The sequence below is a fragment of the Protopterus annectens genome, chromosome 7.part1 (assembly GCF_019279795.1).
Source record: "Protopterus annectens isolate FY-2018-M chromosome 7.part1, PAN1.0, whole genome shotgun sequence".
Taxonomy (NCBI): Eukaryota; Metazoa; Chordata; order Ceratodontiformes; family Protopteridae; genus Protopterus; species Protopterus annectens.
In genome coordinates, this window is record NC_056740.1 from 23720 (window position 1) to 46808 (window position 23089).

At 38.7% G+C, this 23089-nt stretch overlaps 1 protein-coding gene across 1 annotated transcript in view; it reads right to left on the reverse strand.

Annotated features, from left to right (window-relative positions):
- Window positions 1-23089, reverse strand: part of LOC122807520 (collagen alpha-1(VII) chain-like) — a gene marked incomplete at its 3' end in the record, with an annotated part of 926266 nt that overhangs the window by 15248 nt on the left and 887929 nt on the right. The window contains exon 29 of the mRNA XM_044078445.1: window positions 17125-17264. Coding sequence (XP_043934380.1) covers window positions 17125-17264 — 140 coding nt within the window. The remainder of the gene's footprint in view (window positions 1-17124; window positions 17265-23089) is intronic.

Here is a 23089-nt window from a genome sequence, read left to right on the forward strand (position 1 = left end):
AGAATCAGAAACAAAGACACAATCAGGAACATATTTTAAACATTTATCTTACAACCATTTTCAGGAGGAAACATCGGAAACTGTTATTTTTCAGTGGCCGCGATCTACAACAATTTGCTAGGAAGCCACTAATTTTATAAGGAATAAATAAAAAAACTCTCAATTTTTATGCTCAAGAATTCAGAAAAAAAGCTGAAAATAGTGGGACAAATTTTAATTATTTTATTTTATTTTAAATACTTATTAACCAAGTAAACCCACTTGAGAAAGTTTCCCTTTTCAGAGGTAACCCAAGACCACTGGTTAAATTACTTACTCAAAGTCACACAACAGGCAAATGGAGGTGGAAGGATTCAAAGCCTGTACTTTATCTACAGGAAACAGTTCATTAACATCTTAGAACAGTGAGTGCCAGGAGACTCTAATTCACTTAAATAGGTTAACAGAATAACAGATGTTGCTAGGGCATGCTTTTCAAAGCAATGAAACTATAAAATACAGTGGATATAAAAAGTGTACACACCCCTGTTAAAATGCTAGGTTTTTGCGATATAAAAATGAGACCACAATAAATAATTTCAAAACTTTTCCCACTTTTAATGTGACCTATAACCTGTACAATTCAATTGAAAAACAAACAAATCTGTTAGGGGATAAAATATAAAAAATAAAAAAACATACAATAAGCTGGTTGCCTAAGTGTGCACACCCTTAAACTAATACTTTGTTGAGGCACCTTTCGATTTAATTACAGCATTCAGTCTTCTTGGGTAGGAATCTATCAGCATGGCACATCTTGACTTGGCAATATTTGCCCACTTTTCCTTGCAACAGCGTTCCAAATCTGTCAGATTGCGAGGGCATCTCTTGTGCACAGCCCTCTTCAGGTCACCCCACAAATTTTCTATTGGATTTAGGTCTGGGCTCTGGCTGAGCCATTTCAAAACTTTAATTTTCTTCTGGTGAAGCCATTCTTTTATTGATTCGGATGCATGCTTGGGGTCATTGTCATGTTGAAAGGTGAAATTCCTTTTCATCTTCAGCTTTCTAGCAGACACCTGAAGGTTTTCGGACAAAAGTGATAGGTATTTGGAACTGTTCATAATTCCCTCCACCTTAGAAAAGCAAACCCAAAGCATTATACTGCCACCACCATGCTTCACCGTGGGGATGGGGTTCCTTTGGTGATGTGAAGTGTTGTTTTTGTGCCAAACGTACCTTTTGGAATTGTGGCCAAAAAGTTCAACCTTGGTCTCATTAGACCATAACACATTTTCCCACATGGTTTTGGGAGACTTGACATGTTGCTTTGCAAATTTTAGCCAGGCCTGGATGCTTTTCTGTGTAAGAAAGGCTTCTGTCTTGCAACCCTACCCCATAGTCCAGACATACGGAGAATATGGGAGATTGTTGTCATGTAGTACACAACCAGTACTTGCCAAAAATTCCTGCAGCTCCTTCAGTGTTGCTGTATGTCTCTTGGCAGCCTCCCTAACCAGTTTTTGTCTTGTCTTTTCATCAATTTTTGAGGGACATCCAGATCTTTGCAACGTCACTGTTGTCCCATACTTTCTCCACTTTTTGATGACTGTGTTCCAGGGTATATCCAATTCAGTGGAACTTTTTTGTAACCTTCTCCTGACTGATACCTTTCAGCAATGAGATCCCTTTGATGCTTTGTAAGCTCTCTGCAAACCATGGCTTTTGCTGTAGCAGGCAACTGAGTAAATGTCAAGAAAATCCTACTAGGGCAGCTGAACTTTAATTGGGGGTTAATCAGAGTCTCTTTAATTGATGGCAGGTGTGTACCCAAGAAAATTGAATGCTGTAATTAAATTAAAAAGTGCTTCAACAAAGTATTAGTTTAAGGGTGTGCACACTTATGCAACCAGCTTATCATACAATTTTTATTTTTTTTATATTTTCCCCCCTAACAGATTTGTTTGTTTTTCAATTGAATTGTACAGGTTATAGGTCACATTAAAGGTGGGAACATTTTTGAAATGATTTATTTTGGTCTCATTTTTTTATATCACAAAAACCTGGCATTTTAACAGAGGTGTGTACACTTTATATCCACTGTAGTTATGACTGGCATTACTGACTATAATCCTCAATGATTTACTAGGAAAAAAGAAGTTAATGAGAAACAGGACAAACATATGATGCAAAATCAGAGATATTCCGCAAAACCAGTGAAAGATAAGAACTCATTTTGTATCAGTGTGCTTTTTCTGAAGTTCACTGGTAGTTAGAATGCATGCAGCTCTAGAGACCATTGAGGAACCTAGGCCAGTTTCCCAATTGCCCCAAAGTATTGTCTGGTTTGGCTACTTCCTCAAGGTCACAGAGCAGGCAAAGGCAGAGGAAATCAAATCATGTACGATGGCAAGTAACCTGCTAACAGCTCATAGCCTCAGACCAACTACCCGAAAATGAATAATGAATGACAAAAACAATGAAACTCTAGTCACTGGCATTACTGACTGACTGCAAACCTCAGTGATTGTAATTATCAGTGCTTTATCATACAATGTAAGTGTTAATGAAGCTCTGGCAGCTAGTAGAGAGGGTTATGGATTTAAGCTCTTAATGAGCTGCTTCTTCCAGTCAAGGGCATAGGGCTTGACTCCTTCTGCCTCAATGAGACTGTGAGGAAGTGACTTAACCAGATAATGCTGCTGGATAAAAAAAAAAATCTTGATTTTGGATGCTGTTAGGAAAGATGTCAGATTTAAGCAAATCCTGCATTGGGGTGGCTGGTTTAAGCAGTTTTCCTGGTGAAATGATTGGTTCAAGAGCTCTAATGAAAGAAAAGTCCCATTGTCAGTGGAATACATGCACATGCGTTCTCAGTGCTTCTTCCTGCTCTGTTTTTAGCTGTAGCTCCAGCTTAGCTCTGTTTTTTTATCTGTAACTACCAGAAGGGCAGTTGGTATTGGCTTTTCATAAAAAAAGAAAACACCATGCTTCTCCATTTTAGGTCCAGGAAGCCTATCACTGGCTTGTATTCAGTCCAATGAAAGACCAGATCAAAACCTGAAATAACTCATTTCATAAGTTAAAGCTGAAACATGACTGTTTTACTGCTGAATCAGTACATTCATTTTGATTGAAAGTAATGTAGATTTTTCAATATGCTTGAATCCAGGAAAGGAGAATGCAATTTGAATTGAACACTTTGTAACTTTATTAATACGATATAGACAATATAGACTGCAAAAAACAAAACAAAAAAAAAAACTCCATAGAAATAGTAAGACATTTTCTTCAGCTTCAGTGATGTACATATTTTTATGAAGTGGTTTAATAAGCCAACGGATTTTTAAATATTTTGATATTTGACGTGTTGAGTGTTACAGAAATCTGAAATATAGACACCTGTACTTTAAAAACTAATTCAGAGATTTTTGTTAAAGCTATTAAATATGTGTGTGCCTTTTGACATGATAAATATATATGTACAGTAAACTCTCAGTTAACCGGCACTCATGGGGATTGGTAGGTGTCGGATAACTGTAGTTTCTGGTTGCTATTAAAAATAGGCCTGACTAATGCTATACCCTATATTATTTGTTTGGTTTAACTTGTTCTCAGGTTAGGGAGAGAGGGAATTTATTCCTATCTTCCTTTTTAAAACTCTAAAATTCTAAAAACATAAGGTATGTTTCTGCACGGGGAAAACATAAAGTGCAACACATGAAAATTGTACTATATTTCTTCGATTTTTGTTTTGCCTGTTGCTTGAAAGTGCTGGTTGCTTGAGTTCCAGTTAACTGAGAATTTACTTGTACATTGATCTCTCTTTTGTATTATAATTTAGTATGATAAGATTACCTGTGACCTGTAAGTTTATAAATATCTTTATCTCTTCAGGTCCCACTATGTTATACTTATTTAGAGTTCTAGTTAAGATAATGTTGAATAAGTAAATAATTTAGGAATATTAAATGGGTAATTTATACTACTACTTTATAAATAGGCATATAATATACTATTTGTTAAATTATTTAATATCTATGACTACCTTATTGATAGTTTCATTCTGTTTTGCACACTGCAGTGTATGTGAGGCACAGGTTACCCCCTCAGCAACCTGTATTCTGCATAAAATAGGGACAAGGCTTTTAGATATGCAATGTAGTTCTTAAGAATTAAACTCTTGACTTTCCTGGAGAGAAAACTCTTGTGGACATTCAAGTTGTGTGAAGTGTTTGGACAGGCACATGCCAAAAAGGCATTATAGATAATTATCAGTCTAATGAGTGCCAAATACAGTAGAATAATCAAATCTATGGACATAACCTATTATTATTATTAGTTGTTTATATATGCATTATTTGTGTCAAACGTTTTGCCTGTGGCAGAAAAGTCACATTTTTCTGGTGCTCTCATTCTAGAATTATGGAAATAGCTATCTAACTTTCCTGTTAATACATCTGCAAGAATACCTTATTTTAATCCATAGTTTTATGTATTTTGCACACTTTTTTTCCTCCTAGTTGGCTGTAAAAAGAATGATTCCAGTATTTCATCTGTAGTTATCCAAAGACCTGTACAACAGCTGAATAAAGCACCACATCTCTTTCAAAGTCAATATTAACCAGTGACAGACCTGAACAATCAACTGAAATTATTTTATATACATTTATTCTCTGCTTCTACTGTATGCTTTATTTCTGCTTTCTCCTTCTCTGACTGTTATTTCTACTGTTTGCTTAAAACTGTTTGAAAAGCTACTTAACATTTCTTTTTTACTGTCCGGAGTAGATGTTTCTGTCTTGGAAAAAATAACTTTGACTTTGAAAATATTAAACTGCTTATTTTTTAATTTATTTTAACTTTTTTCTAATTGATTGATACTATTACTTATTGCTAGTTTCTTTAGTGTTAGGTTTGGGCAGTAAATGTATAGTTTACCAAGTCCCTGTACACTGACAGACCATTTTGTCTATTGTAAATCATCCCCCAAGGTTGTACTGTCTTAGAGGATGAATTAAGAAAGGGAATGTAGCAAAACTGCCCCTTGCATGGGGGTATAATTATAGGTATAAAAGTTACTTATTAACCCTCAACAACTGATGCCATTTTCAAACAGCCTTTTCATCCTTATGAAGGGAATTTCCTCTGCTCCCCTGACTGCTGTTCACAATTTCCCAGTGAGCACAACCGACTAACCTTGCTTAACTGGATCTCCCACCCCTTTGTAGTTTCCTTGTGGCAAGAAATACAAGCATTCATCTCACCGGCAGGGAAACTATTAGTGTCATTAATCTTCCTTGTGTACCAGCTGCTGTTCACAATTTCCCAGTGAGCAGACCCAATTAACCCTACTTAACTGGATCTCCCACCCTTTTGCAGCTTCCTTGTGGCAAGATATATAAGCGTTCATCTCACCTGCAGGGAAACTATTAGTGTCATTAATCTTTGTGCTGTAATAGCTGCTGTTCACAATTTCACAGTAAGCACATACGACTAACCCTGCTTAACTGGATCTCCCACCCCTATGCAGCTTCCTCATGTCAAGAAATACAAGTGTTCATCTCATCTGCAGGGAAATTATTAGCGTCATTAATTTTTATGCTGTACTAGCTGCTGTTCACAATTTCCCAGTGAGCACACCCGACTAACCCTGTTTAACTGGATATCCCACACCTTTGCAGATTCCTCGTGGCAAGAAATACAAGCATTTATCTTGCCTGCAGGGAAACTATTAGTGTCATTAATCTTCCTGCTGTACTCGGCAATTTTCTGTAGTGAAACACTTTGGTGCTTATTTGACTAGTGGCATGCTCACTAACTAAATCAAATAGTGTTGGATTCCCCTATCCTTGCCTCTGAACTTTTTCACTCTATTCTTCTCTCTTTTTAGCAGCTGCTAATATCAAGAGCTGCAAAACTCTACAGAACTAATAAAGCAGCATGTGTTAGGTTGCTATTACATGCGTTTTTCTTACCTCTAGGAACTTTCTACTCTTAACTGCTCCACTGTCTTGAGGCACACATTAACTGATTGTTTCTACTGTGGTCTGGCAAGCTGCCTCAAGATTTCTGCCCACTCTGTTCATCCTCGCTGTGCTTGGGTTCACTCAGCTCCCCTACCGTACCCCAATATCCACCCACCCCCACATCAATTACATTTATACCTTCCATAAGCTCTTCCCTTGCCTGTCTAACCCCCAATCAACACCCAGATACCTACACCTGTATCCCCCCATTCACTCCACCCTAATTATCTTCCTTGTTAATATTTTCCCTTCCCGAATCTTCCTCATTCGTCTCCTTAACTATAGTACCACAACCTTTTCTTAACATGTACTATACATCAGAACCTTGTATTACCTTAATCTCCCTTACCTCTGTTCTTCTTTTCCTATCCCACACCACCTCCCTACATACTATATTCCACTCCCCAACTTCAACATTTTCCACATTACCCATTGCACCCACACTAATACCAATAGTTTTTCTGACATCTCATCCTTTTTATTCAACTTCCATACTTGGCACCTTACAAAGATTAGATCCTTTGTCATCATAATTAAACTAAAATTAATTTGCAACCCCTAGCATAGGTCTCTCTTCATTACTCAACATCCCTCCATAATTACATGTCACTACCAGGCCCTCTCTCTATGTGGCGACATTCACCCCAACCCTGGACCAATAAACCATTCTGCCCAAAACCTTTCTTCTAGTGCCAAGAACCTCTGCTTCAGTACAATTAACATATGTAGTATCTGTAACAAAACCACCAAATTCCATGCCTGGCTCTCTCTCACTACTCCCCAGATATTGTAGCGCTCACAGAGACCTGGCTAAAACCACATACTGCTAACACTGAAATAATCCCTCCAGGATACAATATACATAAAAATGACTGGCTACATAAAAAAGGTGGAGGTGTCGCATTAATCTACTGTGACACTTTAGCTGTTACACCATATGATAAACCTCTACCAACATTTGGAAATATGGAATTATTGCTAGTTAACCTTCACATCAACAACAGAAAACAATTATGCATTGCTGTACTCTATATTCCCCCAGGTCAATACATACCTACTCTGGCAGATCTACTATCCTGGACCACCCTCAATATATCAAATGAAACCATCATTCTTGGTGACACAAATATAAACTGACAAACTCTCATCTCTGACTCTCTAGCAAATAGTATTAGCTTGCACAGGTGTACTCAACTCATCTCTAACCCTACTCGTACGGCAAAAAAAACAAACAGAATCAACCCTAGACTGGATACTTATCTCACACCCTCAAAAATTCACCAAGGCAGGGACCCTATCCAATACCTTTAGTGACCATCTTCCTGCCAATACCCATAGAGCCCAACTTCAAACAGACAAACTGCTTTGTCTAAGAACAACTAGGAATCTTACCCATTTCAATGAACAACTATTCTTAGAGTCTCTAAAAATCCACAACTAGTCCCCTACCAAATTTCCCCCACTGGATGAAGCAGTCAACTACTTCAACAAAGTCTTTTTAGATATTCTAGGCAGTCTTGTCCCCACGTGTACCAAAAGAGTAAAGCCAAACCATGCCCCATGGCTAACTAAACAAACTAAACAGTTACTTACCTCCAGAGATAAAGCATGGAAGGAATGGCATAGAAATAGAACCCTTCAACTTGAACTCAGATATAAACAACTCTGTAAAAATGCCAAAAAGCAAGTCATCAATGATAAAAAAAGCCATTTCTCCACTAAACTCACTACCCAACAAAATAACCACAAATTGTTCTGGAACTCTGTTTCCTCCCTCCTAAATCTTGGTACTCAACACAACCCCTCCCCATCTCCTGACAAAGACCCTCAAGAAATTGCCCAAGCCTTCAATTCTCATTTTATTGATACTATCCAAAAACTTGTTAATGATTTCTCTCTACAAACTAACAAAAGTATAACTGGCAACATAAATGGCAATACACTCTCTAACCACTCCCCCCACATCAGTTGCAATTCCAACAAAAACCCATCCACTCCTCTATTTACATTAAAACCAGTACCCACCTCTCTATTTCGTAAACTGCTCTCAAAACTAAAACCATGCTCCCCCTCTTCCGATGGCCTCCCAGCTGAATACTTAAAACTTGTAGCAGATTCTATAGCTCTTCCAATTAGCATTCTCATTAACCAATCAATCTCTGAATCATATGTCTCACAGCTATGGAAAAACTCAATTATTACTCCCCTTCACAAAGGCGGTGACATCAGTGATCTATCTAATTACCAGTCCATCTCCATACTTACACCTCTATCTATAATTCTGGCTGGCCGAGGGCTACTCTGGCAGTGATAACCCAAATGTGATGACTGCAACAGTGAAACATGAAGAACATCTACTTTTACAACTTGAGACCATAAACTGCTCCCCACACACTCTAACCTGGTTCCATAACATTCTACACAACAGAAAACAATTTGTTAGATGGCAAAGTAAGCAATCCGATTACCTACTCAACAACACAGGACTTCCCCAAGGGTCTATTCTTGGGCCTGTGCTTTTTAACATATTTATTAATAATCTTCATAAAGCATCCCTGCAAAGTACACTCATTCAATACACAGACGATTCAATAATAATTACATCCTCTAACAATACCTCAGATCTCCTAAAGTTAACACAAAATGCATTTACTTCCATCGAATCCCAGCTTAACAAAACTCAACTGCTACTTAATCCAAAAAAATCAAAACTTTTACTCTTCACAACCAAACTTCACACTCTAGACTTTAAAATATTCTCTCAAAACAATACAGAAACTGAAATTGTAAAAACAGCCAAACTACTTGGCATCACAACTGATGACAAACTATCCTTTGAGAATCATATACCCAGCCAAATAAAAAAGACCCATTTTAAGCTGCAAACTCAATAGGCATAACCTCTACTTGAAGAAGTCTACCAAGTTGAAACTAGCTAATAGTCTACTTCTACCCTCTCTCCTCTATGGTTGCCCCATTTTCACTAACCCACACACATCTCTCCTGAACAAACTGCAGTCGTGCTACTGTACAATAACCAAGTTTGTCTCCAACATGCCAACTCGCACACATCATTGCCTGGCCATTAAATCTATAAACTGGTTTGAGTTCCCTCATTACCTATATTACTCCCAACTTACTCTCACCCACAAACTACTAAATAATCCAAACTACTGCCCATCCCTTCAGACTATAATACAAACACACACCCCTACTCGGCATCTTAGGTCCTCTAACAAACAACTCTTAACCATAACTATACCCAAAAAAAGAGTTGGACAATGTCTCTATTCCCATGCCATTGCCAAACTTTGGAATACACTCCCTCTCTCTATTACTCAACTAGACTCTTTAAAAACATTTAAATTTGCAGTAAAAGAACACTATCTCAATAACCCTGTCTGTTCTTGTAGTCATATGAATAAACCACCTTAAATGTTTTGGCCACTATATACTACAAATACTTTTACTAACTTAATATAGCTGCAATTCACACTATCTGTCTTTGTATCCAATCTCTCTTGCTTTCTTTATTTCTTTGGCTGAATAAACACAATTGATTAAACAGTATTCTTACTTATGAGAATATACAAACAGAATTACTAAAAATTTAACACACTGGGTTTATTTTTTTGTATTGTATACCTCCGTAATATGTATCTGTCTTGTATATCTACTTTAATTTATAGTATGTAAAACGTTCTTGACTTTCAAAGTTAAGCTGATGTTATATAAAAATATCTGTGATTGTATGGAGCTTTTCTCCCCGGGCCTCCACTGAAAATGGGTCTTTGGGCCCAGTGGACTTTACCGATCAACAAATTTCAAATAAATAAATAAATAAATAATATAGATATTGGTAGAGGTGCAGCTATAGGTGCAGGTATATGTATAGATATAGGCATAGGTACAGGTGCAGGTACAAGTACAGCTATAAGTATAGAGATAGGTGGCTTGCCCCTCTTTACTTCGCCCAGGGTTGCTAAGTTATTTTTTTTTCTTTTAGAAATTTAAATGGTCCATCAGCACATCATGACTCAATGAACCCTAAGAAACCATTCATTATTACACACCAATTATTTAACAAAGAAAGCCATTCTACTGATGTTTTGGCACTAAAATCAATGGTTATGGCATCCCTTGGAACACCACATTAACTACATGGGTTTTCTGCACATACAAAATCACAGACAGTGAGCCTTTACTTACATAATCTCTATGAAATTGAGGGAATAAGAGTGCATGAAAGTACAGTTGTGTACACTTACCATAAATGTAGATGTTCGAGTGTCTTCACTGTTGCAGTCATGACTGTAGGGTTCTCCCTTGCCGGCAGGCAGTCCTCGGTTGGCCAGAATCCCAAAGTCTGGGTCCGGCGTCGGCTACTCAGCCATGCTCCCTGATGTCAGAGCGCCAGGAGTACAAAGCTGGCAGCCGATGCCATGTTCTCCAGTTTTTCTTGCCCCAGATGTCAGGTGTTCCAAAATGAGTAAAATCCCATACCCTTTGCAAATACACCTCAGAAGAAGGGTGAAGAAGGGAATCACACAAAAGAAAAAATAAGAGGGACAGGAGGGAGGTAGCAGACTGCAACAGTGAAGACACTCGAACATCTACATTTATGGTAAGTATACACAACTGTACTATGTTCATCGTGTTTCACTGTTGCAGTCATGACTGTAGGGTTGAATCCCAAAGCAGAATAAAAGGGAGGTGGTCATAAAGTAGAGGGGGCGGCTAAAAGGCCCTGCAAAACTGCAGAAGCAAAGCCTGCCCTAGACTTAGAGTAGAGAGGTAGATTGTAGTGCTTAGAAAAAGTATGCACTGAACTCCAAGTTGCAGCTTCCAAAATGTCTTTGGTAGGAACTCCCCTGAGGAAGGTAGCTGAAGTGGCAGCAGCTCTGGTAGAGTGAGTCTGTATACTCCCCGGGATTTGCTTTCCATGGTGTGAATAACAAAATCTGATTCCATGAGCAATCCATTTAGAAATGGTCTGTTTGAAATGGCCTTACCTTTGGAACTTGAAGCATAAGAAACAAACAATTGCTCTGATTTCCTGATGTCCTTGGTCCTGTCCAGGTAAAAACGAAGTTGTCTGTGTACATCCAAGGAATGCAAGATCCTTTCACCCCTATTTTGAGGACTGGGGAAAAAAGTTGGCAGGTGAATAGTTTGATTTAAAGCCACTTTGGAAACCACCTTAGGCATGAAAGTAGGATTAGTCCTTAAAGACACCCTGTCTTGGTGAAAAATAATATAAGGTTCCACAGCCATGAGAGCTTGCAACTCCGAAATTCTCCTGGCAGAGGTCAGAGCTAACAGGATGGCTGTCTTCCAAGATAAAAACTTGATGTCAGATGTAGCAGCAGGCTCAAAGGGAGGTAAGGTGAGTTTTTCCAAAACATAGTTGAGATCCCAGGCAGGAATGGGTGGAGATCTAGGGGGCCTTAAGTTCTTAGCTCCTCTGAGAAACTGTCTCATGAGCTGGTGGGAAAAGATAGGAGGGTCTGTATTATAATGAGCAGAAATAGCAGAGGCATGTATCTTTATGGAAGAAAAAGAGAGACCCTTATGTAAGAGGTCTGTCAGGTAAAGTAAAATCAGAGGAATGTTAGGAATAAAAGGATCCGAATCCTGAGCCTGCATCCAGATGCAAAATCTTTTCCATTTTCCTGCATAAGATTTTCTAGTGCTAGGACGTCTGGCTTCTAAAATGACATCCATAACCTGCTTGGGTAAGAAAGAATGAATCATAGACCCTGGATTAACCAGGCAGCCAGGCTGAGAGTTTTGACATGGGAATGCAGAACTTGACCCTGGAGTTGGGACAGAAGATTCGGAGTCTGAGGTAAAACCCAAGGGGGCTCCAGAGAAAGGTTTTTCAGTGTTGGGTACCAAAACTGTCGAGGCCAATTTGGGGCCAGTAAAATTATCATCTTGGGCTTGTCCTGTTTGATCTTTAATAACACCCATGGAAGAAGAGGTAGAGGTGGGAAGGCATATCCCGAGAGGCTTCTCCAACTGAATGATAGCGCATTCACTTTCCAAGCTAGTTTGTGGAATGTCCTTGTGCACAAAATCTGTAGCTGATGATTGAGGTGGGATGCAAAGAGGTCTACGTGAGGACATCCCAGACTGCTGTAATCATCTTGAATATTTCGGTGTCCAGCATCCATTCATGTGGGTCTGACAAGTTTCTGCTCAGACTGTCTGCCAGGATGTTTTGCTTCCCTGGTAGAAACTGAGCTTGAAGGTCCAGTTTGTAAGCTAGAGCTGTGTTCCATAGATTCATGGCTAGTCTGCAAAGGGGATAGGAATGTGATCTCCCTTGCTTGTTTATGTACCACATAACTGTGGTGTTGTCTGTCCGTATCAATAGTTGTCCTGGTTGAAGAAGATTCCTGAAGGCCAATAGAGCATTCTGAATGACAAACATTTCCTTTAAATTGATATGCAGGTGCTTCTGATCCTTTGTCCAAAGGCCCTGCAGACAGTTGCCTTGCAAATGGGCTCCCCATGCATAATCTGAGGCATCCGTGGTTAGTATCTGACTGGCTGGAGGCAGACTGAAGACTTTCCCTTTGTTTTGAGTACATGCCTTGGACCACCAAAGGAATTCCTTTTGAAGACAAGGCAGGACGGTGATCTGTATGTCTAAATTGTGGCAATGCTGAGATCGTACACTTTTTAGGTACCACTGTATTTTCCTCATATGTAGTCTTGCATAAGGTACAAGAAGGATGCAGGAGGCCATGTAACCCAAAGCCTGCAGGAATTTCCTTGCAGATAGCTGAGTCAATGATGCCAAGGTTTTGAAAGTTGAAGCCAGCTGTAATTGTTTTTCGTATGTCAGAAATGCCATCTGGGTTGTTGTGTTTAGAAGAGCACCCAGAAAAGTTATCTGTTGTGAGGGTGTCAAATTTGACTTTTTTATGTTTACAGTGAATCCCAGGAACTAGAGAAGGTTCTGAACAAATTCTAGATGCTGGAGTAAGACATCCTTGCTGTCTGCCTGAATAAGACAGTCGTCCAGATAAGGGTAAATTTGAATTCCCTTGAGTCTGCAATAAGCTACTACTGGAGCCAGGCATTTGGTGAAGACCCTGGGCGCAGTAGACAATCCAAAGGGCAGTGCAGAGAATTGATAATGCCTCGATCCGGCCTTGAACCTGAGGTATTTTCTGCACTCCTGCCTGATGGGAATGTGCAAGTAAGCCTCCTTTAAATCCAAAGTTACCATCCATGCATTCTTGGACAGCATTGGAAGTAGCTGCTGTAGAGTAAGCATCTTGAATTTTGGTATCTCGAGAAAAGTGTTCAAGACTGACAGATCCAGAATGGGTCTCCATGAATTTTGCTTTCTGGGGACTAGAAAGAGCCTTGAGTAAAAACCTTGTCCCATTTCTGAAAGTGGAACCAGTTCTATGGCTTTCATAGCCAAGAGGGCTTCCACCTGGTTTAAGACCTTTAACCATTGATGTTTTGGTAGATCCGGCCAACCGCTTGGTTTTGGTAGGGTATGAAAATGGAATTCGTAACCTCTTGAAACCACATCCAGAACCCACTTGTCTTGGGTTATACGTGTCCAATTTAGGTGAAAAAGAGAAAGTTTTCCTCCGAGAGGGGCTTCCAGGCAAGAAGTTCCTGCAGCCCAATGGAGGGAGTCATTGAGCCTGTTTTCTATGAGCTTGCGACCTGTCCTCTCCTCCCCTAGGGGTGGGAGCAGTCCACTGTCTTGGTCTATAAGAGGCTTGTGTTTGGGGCCTTCCTCGGGAGCGTCTGTATCTACCCCTCTGAGGCCTGTCTGAATTGGGAAAGGACCAGTTTTTAGTAGGCCAATTCCTGCTAAATCTGGGTGGCTGTACTTGTAAGAAATCCTTAACCGTTTGCATGGATTTTGCCTTGTCCTCCATCTTCTTTATCACCTCTTCAGCCTTAGATCCAAACAAAACATTATGCTGAACAGGAGCATCCAATAACTTAGCTTTGACTTGATCTGGCAAATTTTGTTCCTTTAACCAAGCATGCCTTCTAATGACTGTGCCAGAGGCAGCAGCCCTACAAGAAGCCTTTAAGGCATCAAAACCACAGTGTAAACCATGCTTCCCTACTTGTTCAGTGGCATGCATTAAGTCATGCAATCCCTTATCATCTGCACAAGTGGAAATGGAAGTTAGCTTTTGTTTCAAAACAGACAGAAGAAATTGCTGATATTTCAGCATATGAAATTGACAGTTTAAAGCCCTAATAGATAAAGTTGCAGAAGTGTACACTTTTTTGCCCCATCTTTCTAAAGATCTGGAATCCTTCTCAGTGGGAAAGGGGTTTTTAGCAGAAGCAGCCTTAACCCCCTTAGGGCCCTGAGAAATGGTTTCAGGATCAGCAGTAGGGTTCTTGTATAAAAACTGGTGGGAATCAGGAACCCTGTAATATCTGTCAGGCTTAACAGGAGCTGGAGGAAAAGAGTCAGGGGTTAAGTTAGCCTCCGAAAAAGCATCATCCACAATATCCAAAATAGGAGGAATAGCCAGGGGTCTATGTTGGGGGAGAAGAAGAAAATCCCTTAGTCTTTTCTTAGATTCCGAGTACTCCTGTCCTTCCCAGTGAAAATGTTCCCTCATTTCATGTAAAGTTTCCCCAAAAGAAAAATCCTCAGGGGGAGAAGCTGAAGGAATGGATTCCTCCGCATCAGAATCCTCATAAGGAGGGGAAGAATAATCCTAGTCAGAAGAAGAAACTGAAGAAACAGAAGCCTAATCAGAGGAGTCATAATGCAATTCCTGTCTTGGCCTTTTGTCTGGAGGAGGATGTGAACCCCTAATCATAGTAGGTAAGTCCTCCGCCATCTTAAGTAACTATTTCTGAGACTTGGGTCCTGGATCAGAAGAGGCCTGGGTTGTAGTCTTTGATTTGGAGAGAGTCTTTGCCTTTGTCTTTGGCTTTGCCTTTATCAGAAGATGAGTAGGCCTGAAAACCCCTTCGGAAGCTGGTACCTGCACAGCGGCTCCGGACCCATCCGAAGGAGCATTGTCCGAAGGTCCTGCAACTGAAATATTTAAAGGCCTAGTTGGCTCCTCGTGGGAGTCCGTTTCTGCCATTGGTTCCGAAATGGCCAAAGACAGGGGCTGCAAAAGCGCCTCACTGACGATGGCCGAACCTGAAGCTGGCTCTGCTTGTAAAATATCGTCTGATTTGGACCTTGGAGGCCTGTCTTTATCATTGCGTCGTTCGTGAACTCCGGTAGCCGGAAGCGTGTCTGACGACATTTTGTAATTAAAACGCCTACCGAAGTAATGAAATGCAAAATCGTACCTTTGTTTAATTGTACGTTGATTAAATCTAGCACAAAACCAACAACTAGCTACGTCGTGGTCAGGACCTAAGCAAGGAATACAGTAAGAATGAAAATCCTTATGAGGTATTTGCTTCCCACATGAAATAAAATTATTAACTTTTTCTGACATCGGACTGGAGCAAGAAAAAAGTTTCCCCAACGGGGTACTTAGCTTTGAGTAGGAGAAGAAAGTCTTTAGAATGAGGTACGTTTAGAAAAAATTGTCAGGAGTCAGCCGACCAGCACTTGCGAACTGCTATCACCGCACGGCAAGAAAGACTGGAGAACATGGCATCGGCTGCCAGCTTTGTACTCCTGGCGCTCTGATGTCAGGGAGCATGGCTGAGTAGCCGACGCTGGACCCAGACTTTGGGATTCTGGCCAAACGAGGACTGCCTGCCGGCAAGGGAGAACCCTACAGTCATGACTGCAACAGTGAAACATGATGAACATCATATTGTTCTGTACAAATACTGAAATTGAAGCCAAAATGAATTATTAACTTAGGATTGCATCATAGCCTCATTTTCAACAACAGTATTGGAAGACATTTGTAAATCCTAATATGAATCATAATTTGCAGTAAATATTATACTTTGTTGTGCATTCATTATCTTTGTTTGCTTATATTAGGAACATATATAGAAGAGGGATCTGTCTCATCTTTACTCTGGTTACAACCCCGTCTATGGCACTTCTTTGTGTACACACTTGGAATACATATATATCTATAGCTATATAACCATATAAATCTAAATGTATATATAAAGATCTATCCATCTACACACACACACACACACACACACACAAATATATATAAATAAATAAATAAATATATATATATATATATATATATATATATATATATATATATATATGTACATACATACACACACACACACACACACATATATATATATATATATATAGATATATATATACATATATATATATATATAGTTCGTTATTCCAGACTAAACAATCCATCCGTTTTTTTTTTTTTATATATCACTGCAGAAATAATTCAGGCAATGACACTGATGTACAAGGATTAGCATTTGACCGCCAATTTGGCTCCTGGTTGGGTGATTTCTGTGCAGTCTACATGTTCCCCCTGCATTTGTACAGGTTTTCACTCTATTCTCTTATCTTCTCCCACATCCTAGAGACATGTGCATATAAAATGGAAATTATTTGAACTACCTATATATGTATAGAAGTGAGTCTGTGTATAAGACAGTAATAAACTGGTGTCATGCCAAAGATTGTTTTCTGCCTTTTGCCCACTTACTGCCAGGATAGGCTGTCTCTTCCTTCAACCGTAAATAGGTTAAAAAAGGGTATCAGAAAATGAATGCATGCCAAAGATTATAAAAGCATGAATTAAAAGGCACTTGGATGATGCATTGTCCCCAACTCTATAATAATTTCATATAAGGAATATACAAATAAATATGCATTCCCACGACCGCATGAGTATATGCATGTGGTCCCACAAACACACATGCCTCCCATTTATCCACAGAGTTTCTAGATATTTATACTCATCAGACAGTGACACACTGCCAGTGCCAGATATTTTACTGCTGGTTACTATGAAAAGACTTCTAACATTTCTTTGTTCCATATCTTCAACATTTCAACGTGCTTTAGCTGGCACTGTGAAACATGTATACATGAGCAGTAGTGCAGCAAAATACTGGCTTACAATAGCTCTGTTTGAAAGTGTGCAACAAGCATACAGTAAAAGGTGTACTATTTCCCTAGCATGAATATAATTACCTGTGTAGAATCAGGCCCAAAGTCTGCAAATGAAGATATTACATTGTAAAGGAAATCTTTGATTAGCTTTTCATTGGATGCACTATCCCGAGTGGCATGGACAAGAAACACAATGTCATGTAGACGACGCCTGTCACACACTGCAAAACAAAGAACAGTAAACCAGAAACTTGCTTAAGTGGTAAAAATAAATTTATAGGATGAATACAATGTATGAAATGCCTATACTGGTACAGAATGTGTAGCTGGTTTTCACTAAGACACATTGAAAGAAACCGTTCAAATGTTTCAGACAGTTGATTAGGGCCATGCACTTGTCTGCAGCCCAATATGTAAATGAAGAAAAAAAAAGAATGCATACAGTGACATTTAATGACATAACTAGGCATTATCTGTCATTAAACACTACAGACACTGCCCTACTTTTTTTGCTACTGATTCTATAGATGAGAGTATGAAGTAGCAGCCTCCACATAGAAAGTGATACCATAAATAAACTCATTTTATGTTGAAGAAGTCATTCTTGGTGAAGAATGGTGCAGTCACACTCAGTTCATACACTGATGTGACACTCACCCACTGCTACACTACTAGTCTGACATCTCAGTTTTGTCTATATCTGTATATTTTTTAATTATTTCTGATGTTTTCCTCATTGGACCAACTACAGGCATTCAGTATCCAATCTCCTTGGCCCATCACCTCTGTTCCTACTAAATGTTAATACAGACTTGGGGTTTTGTGCCTAGAATGACCGTTTATCACATGTACTTGGCAAATGATCATGACATACTTACCTTTAAAGCTGATCACAGGAACAGCTCTGTGCAAAGGATCAAGTGGGGATCATATTGTGTATACATTCCTGCACATATACTCATCCAAAGGACCATTAGCATCCCAAATTTGGGAGCGGCCTTCCAGCTAGACCCTTTGGCTAGGCTACAACCAAGATGGAGTGCAGCAGTCACTACAAACATCTTGCATCTTTGTCCTGATTACCAAATAGCTGGCCACTCTCCTTCAATTTAACTCCTTTCACATTTGCCCTCTTTTGCCTCTTATGTCAAACCCTGCTTATTTAAGCATGTTGCTGGTTGTCTACTTGGGGTAAAAACTGCACCAACAATTTAGCCTCATGAGGTATCATTGAGATACAGTGCCATTCTTAAGTTTTTCACAGACCACTAAGAAGGAAAGTAAAAATGAGACAATATGAAACATCAGGAAGATGGAAATAAAAATATAAATATGAAAAGAGCTAGTGAAAATCATAGACTACAGCAATTTAATTCAGAAAAGTAAGCTAGAAATGAGTAAACACCATATTAGAAAGCATACATGCAGCACTAGAAAACAAGGCAGAGTTTGTCTGTTGAGGTCTAGTGCCCAGATTGAGTGTACCCCAGCTTTATGGCATTTGAAGTTACTTAAAAATTACCAGCAAAGCAAACTAATAGGCCACTGAAATCAGATGATAATTTGCAACTAGCCTATGAGAAAGCTTCCCCTCCCAATTTTGAAACATATCCTGACCTTGTTAACCCATTCATTACCAGATGCACCCCATGATGTTATTATTTGCTCCATGAAGTAATACTTTTCTACCATCTTTTCATGGACAGACCTCTGCAATTTGCCAGTAATGACTGATTCTATGACCTTTATTTCTTTAAAAAATACAAACTATACACCTTCCCCTTTTAATATTATGTGTTTAGATCAAATCTCATATGTCACCTCTTTCTTCCATTATATAAAGATCTAGTCTATTAACTCTCCTCATTAAGTCATTAGAGTATTCCAGAAAAGTCTTACCATTTTTGTCAACCTTCTCTATACAATTACAGCCATATGACTTATTTGACCTTGTTAGCTCTCTACAAATGCACTGTGTATAAGGTTTAATGAAAATTTAGTACATCCTTTGGGCAAGAATTAAACTGAGGTTCCATCTATTGTACTTGAGTTGGTGGTAACTCAAGTAGATGTAAAAGATATCATGTTACCTTTTGAAAGCAGTAGGAGAAATTCCCCGATGCCCTGGCCAAATTTCCCTCAGTTGTATAAATGCCATACTTGAGGCTTCCTGAAAAGAGGCTACAAGCCTAGTGGGACTAACCTGGTCAACAAAATATAAATAAAACAAACATAAATAAAACTGACTATCCAAAGAATGAGTCCTTCTGATTATATACCCCAGCATTGTGCTCTTCTGTGCTACTACCCTATCACTTTGCGTTTCATAGTTAAGTCAATACATAATTCAGACAGATGGGATATTTCCCTTGTTATGCCATTTAAATCAATTCCCCACCCACTATACATCACCTGCATTGGTTCCCCGCAGTGGTGCATTATATTCTATGTTTTTAATTACTGAAACCAAACTGCAATCTCCATACCTACACATCCAGTCATATGGAGTCTCTTTGTCTGCGGAATATAACATTCTACCAAAACTATAGAACCAGTCTTAAAAGGATCCACAAACAACAAACCTACAGCAGTATCACACACATAACTTTGGGTATATGGCCTATGGCAGATCTTTGTGGGTCACTCCACTGTAACATTGTGGACAGCTCACTACTCAAAAATACTATTTTCCAAATTACACGTTTATGTAGACAATAATTTTACTCACTCACCCACCCTCTTAAATATTACAGCCAAGTCCCAGAATGACCATGCAGACAACTGCCACTACAGATGGAATTTACATGGCAAAATAGGAACAGAAGTTCGATGCCGTGTTTCTTCTGTTTGACACACACACAAACACACACACACACACACACACACACACACACACACACACACACACACACACACACACACACACACACACACACACACACACACACACTCATGGATATTATACTCCCTGATGCACCTTGCAGAGAGTGTGAGGGGAAAATGGAGGACTCAGAGAAAACCCATGCAAACACAGGGAGGACATGCAGATTACCTGTGCCTATGCTATTCAGCTTTCTAACTAAACTTTACGTGACACTGAGACAAAAACCCTTGCTAAAGTTAAGAAAAATAACACCCATTCCCATTAAATAAACAGCTCTGAATGGCAAGATCTACCATTACAAAATGTGTGCTACCATTCATCTTTCCTGTACTTCTCCTTTAAGAAGATACTGTGCATTTACTTTGATATTAATTACAATAACTTTACACAAAAAATATTTTTAAGCTCTCTGTCATGCTATAAATGATCATAACTGAAAGTATGGATCTTTGTCAGCAGCACTACAGCTTGCTGACTATTGTCTTCTCGTTAATCATGTGAAATGTCGGGACCCGCTACAGCGAGTCCAGAAACTCGGAGACTGAATGGCCGAAAGAACAGACTTGCATGCAGTAAGTACGAGATGTCTTTCTTGGAATATTTTCCTTTTTTCAAGGTATGGTGATCTAGGAGTTGGTATATACAAGTTTGGGGGTGAGCCTGGTGAGGTATAAGAGGCACAGGGCAGTTTCCCCTACAAAAAGAAGTTTTAAGTAGATGTTCCAGATTTGCTCTTTTCCTTTGTTTTTTTGGGGGGGGTTGGCTTGTCGGAACTCGTCATTTTGAGTGCCAACATTTCAATAGGGAGCCGTATTCTCAATAATTAGAGGGTCATTTCTTTTATTCCAGTGCTTGTATTACTGATGTTTCAGCTGGCCAGAAATTGGTCTGCTGCTGGTGCTGTGATGTAATTACTGATGTCACAAAAGTCCCATATTCCACACTGCAGCACACTTAAAGGTAGATTATACATTTTCTACAATCAGCTTAACTTCACAACACATACATTCCTATCTATCTATCTATTTATCTAGATAGCTATCTGGCTATCTATATGTATGGAAAAATTAAATGCATAATCAGTGAGAGCAATCAATGAATTCTGCTGTGTTGATACACTTTAATCACATACTGGACCATCAAATTCAATGTGAAACTTCAAGAAAGTATTCTTGCAAGGGGGCAGTTTCTCCTACACCCTCCCATGTGGAGGACTAGATTTCCCACACCCCCATTACATAATATTTACCAATTTTAAAGTCAGGAAAAGGAAAAACTTCCATATCCACACTACTCACTGATCTTGTACCAGAACACTGCTCCCATATGATTTACCTAAATGTTGACTAAATGCACCAGTGCATATGCAGTTGACTACCAGATAATTTAATCAAAAAAGTGAATTCATATGTACATATTTTCTTATTTATTTTGCTTGAGTAACAGTGAGGTAAACTCATGAGGCACAACTGCCTTTTTTCAGGGTTGATCTGCACTGTATAGATAAACAGTTCATTGCCTTAATCTTCAACTCTAAACTGCAAAGGTTGCTCAAGGCCTGAGTCTTATATTGCATTCTTGATCATAGTTCATCTGAAAAGAACTATGAACAGAGACTGAACCAGTTTATAAACCTGCAAATGAGACCAGATATCTGATGCACCTGTAGACGCAGAGGATAAGAAACATGTAACTTCACTTTTTTGATGATTATATGCTGAGCCCTAACCTATAATTTATATTTGTGAAAAACAGTAAAAATGGTGTCAGTAAATCTGATGATCACAAACCACCACAACCAGAGCCACTTAAGGGAACCACAGACATCTTCAAAACCTCTAGAAAACTGAGTCATATAGAGTACATTCTGGTAACACAAAAAACATTTACTTAGTAAGATTTAGCGCTGTTGTTCCTAACCTGGACTTCATCACAATCTGTCATCATGCAAACATCAGTTCCTTACAAAGGCTTATAATTAAAGTTGTATGTACTCATTTATAATAAAAGCATCAGAATAATACAACTTTATGTAAAAAATCAATTTTTCTTAATATTAAATTAATATAATATTTAACCCATGTATTATAAAAACACAGAAGTAATAAAATATAAAAATTCCATTCTAAATAAGTTTATAAACATATTGATTTCATTGTTAATATTGGGAGTATTGAACTCATATCATTTAATCCTGGTGGACTTACTGCATTCAGCCGTAATTGCCATTTAAAATAAACCAAGTAAAGAACTGCTACCCTCTGTCGTCCCAACAAAATAAGCAGCAACCAAAAACCATATAGCGTCGACCAGCGTCTTTATTAAAAATAACAGAAGTAACTAAGCGCTTTCTCCCTTCTCAAAAGGGCATCATCAGAGTTAAATGACAATACGTGTTGTAAGTTTAAATACCAAAACGTAATGCATACACCTCCTTGACAAGCCAATCAACACTGTGAGATTTTAAACAGCATAAATAGTAAAAATGCTTAATCCTACCTTGTTAATAAAAAAATAACAGTAATATGAACAACAGTTTTTAAAATTCTAGATAGTAAATAATTATCCATACTTTATATATACAGTATAAAGGCTAAAATCTACATTAACCTAAACACATAAACTTATTAAATACTTTAAGTAATAAATAAAACAAATAAAGAATGTTTTTAAATGTTTCATATACAGTTTGCAAAATTCCAAAAATTCAAATAAACTGAGCTCTAAATTTTAGCATGCTAGCTAAAGATACATGTTCGTTTATACCTGGTGGTTTTGATGCATTGAGTCTTAGTTGCCACAAGCACTCCCTCACCTCAAGCAAAATTTTGTCGTCACCACCATTTTCCTTATAGGGAATTCTATCAATTATAAAAAACAAAAATCTCTTGAAATCCCTACATGTCCTACTGTGCATATAAAGTGCATTAGTAGTTTTTTTGTTCTTGATATCCCTTACATGTTCCAGTATTCTGAGCCTCAATTTCCTCGTGGTTTTACCCACGTAGAAAGAGGTACAAGTTAAACAGGTGGCCAAATAAACCACCATTTTGGTGTTGCAATTTACATGGCCTGGACTGGGAATCGACCTGTTGAAATTGTGCACTGTCACATACGGACTATTGTTGATATATTTGCAGGTACTGCAAAACCCACATTTTT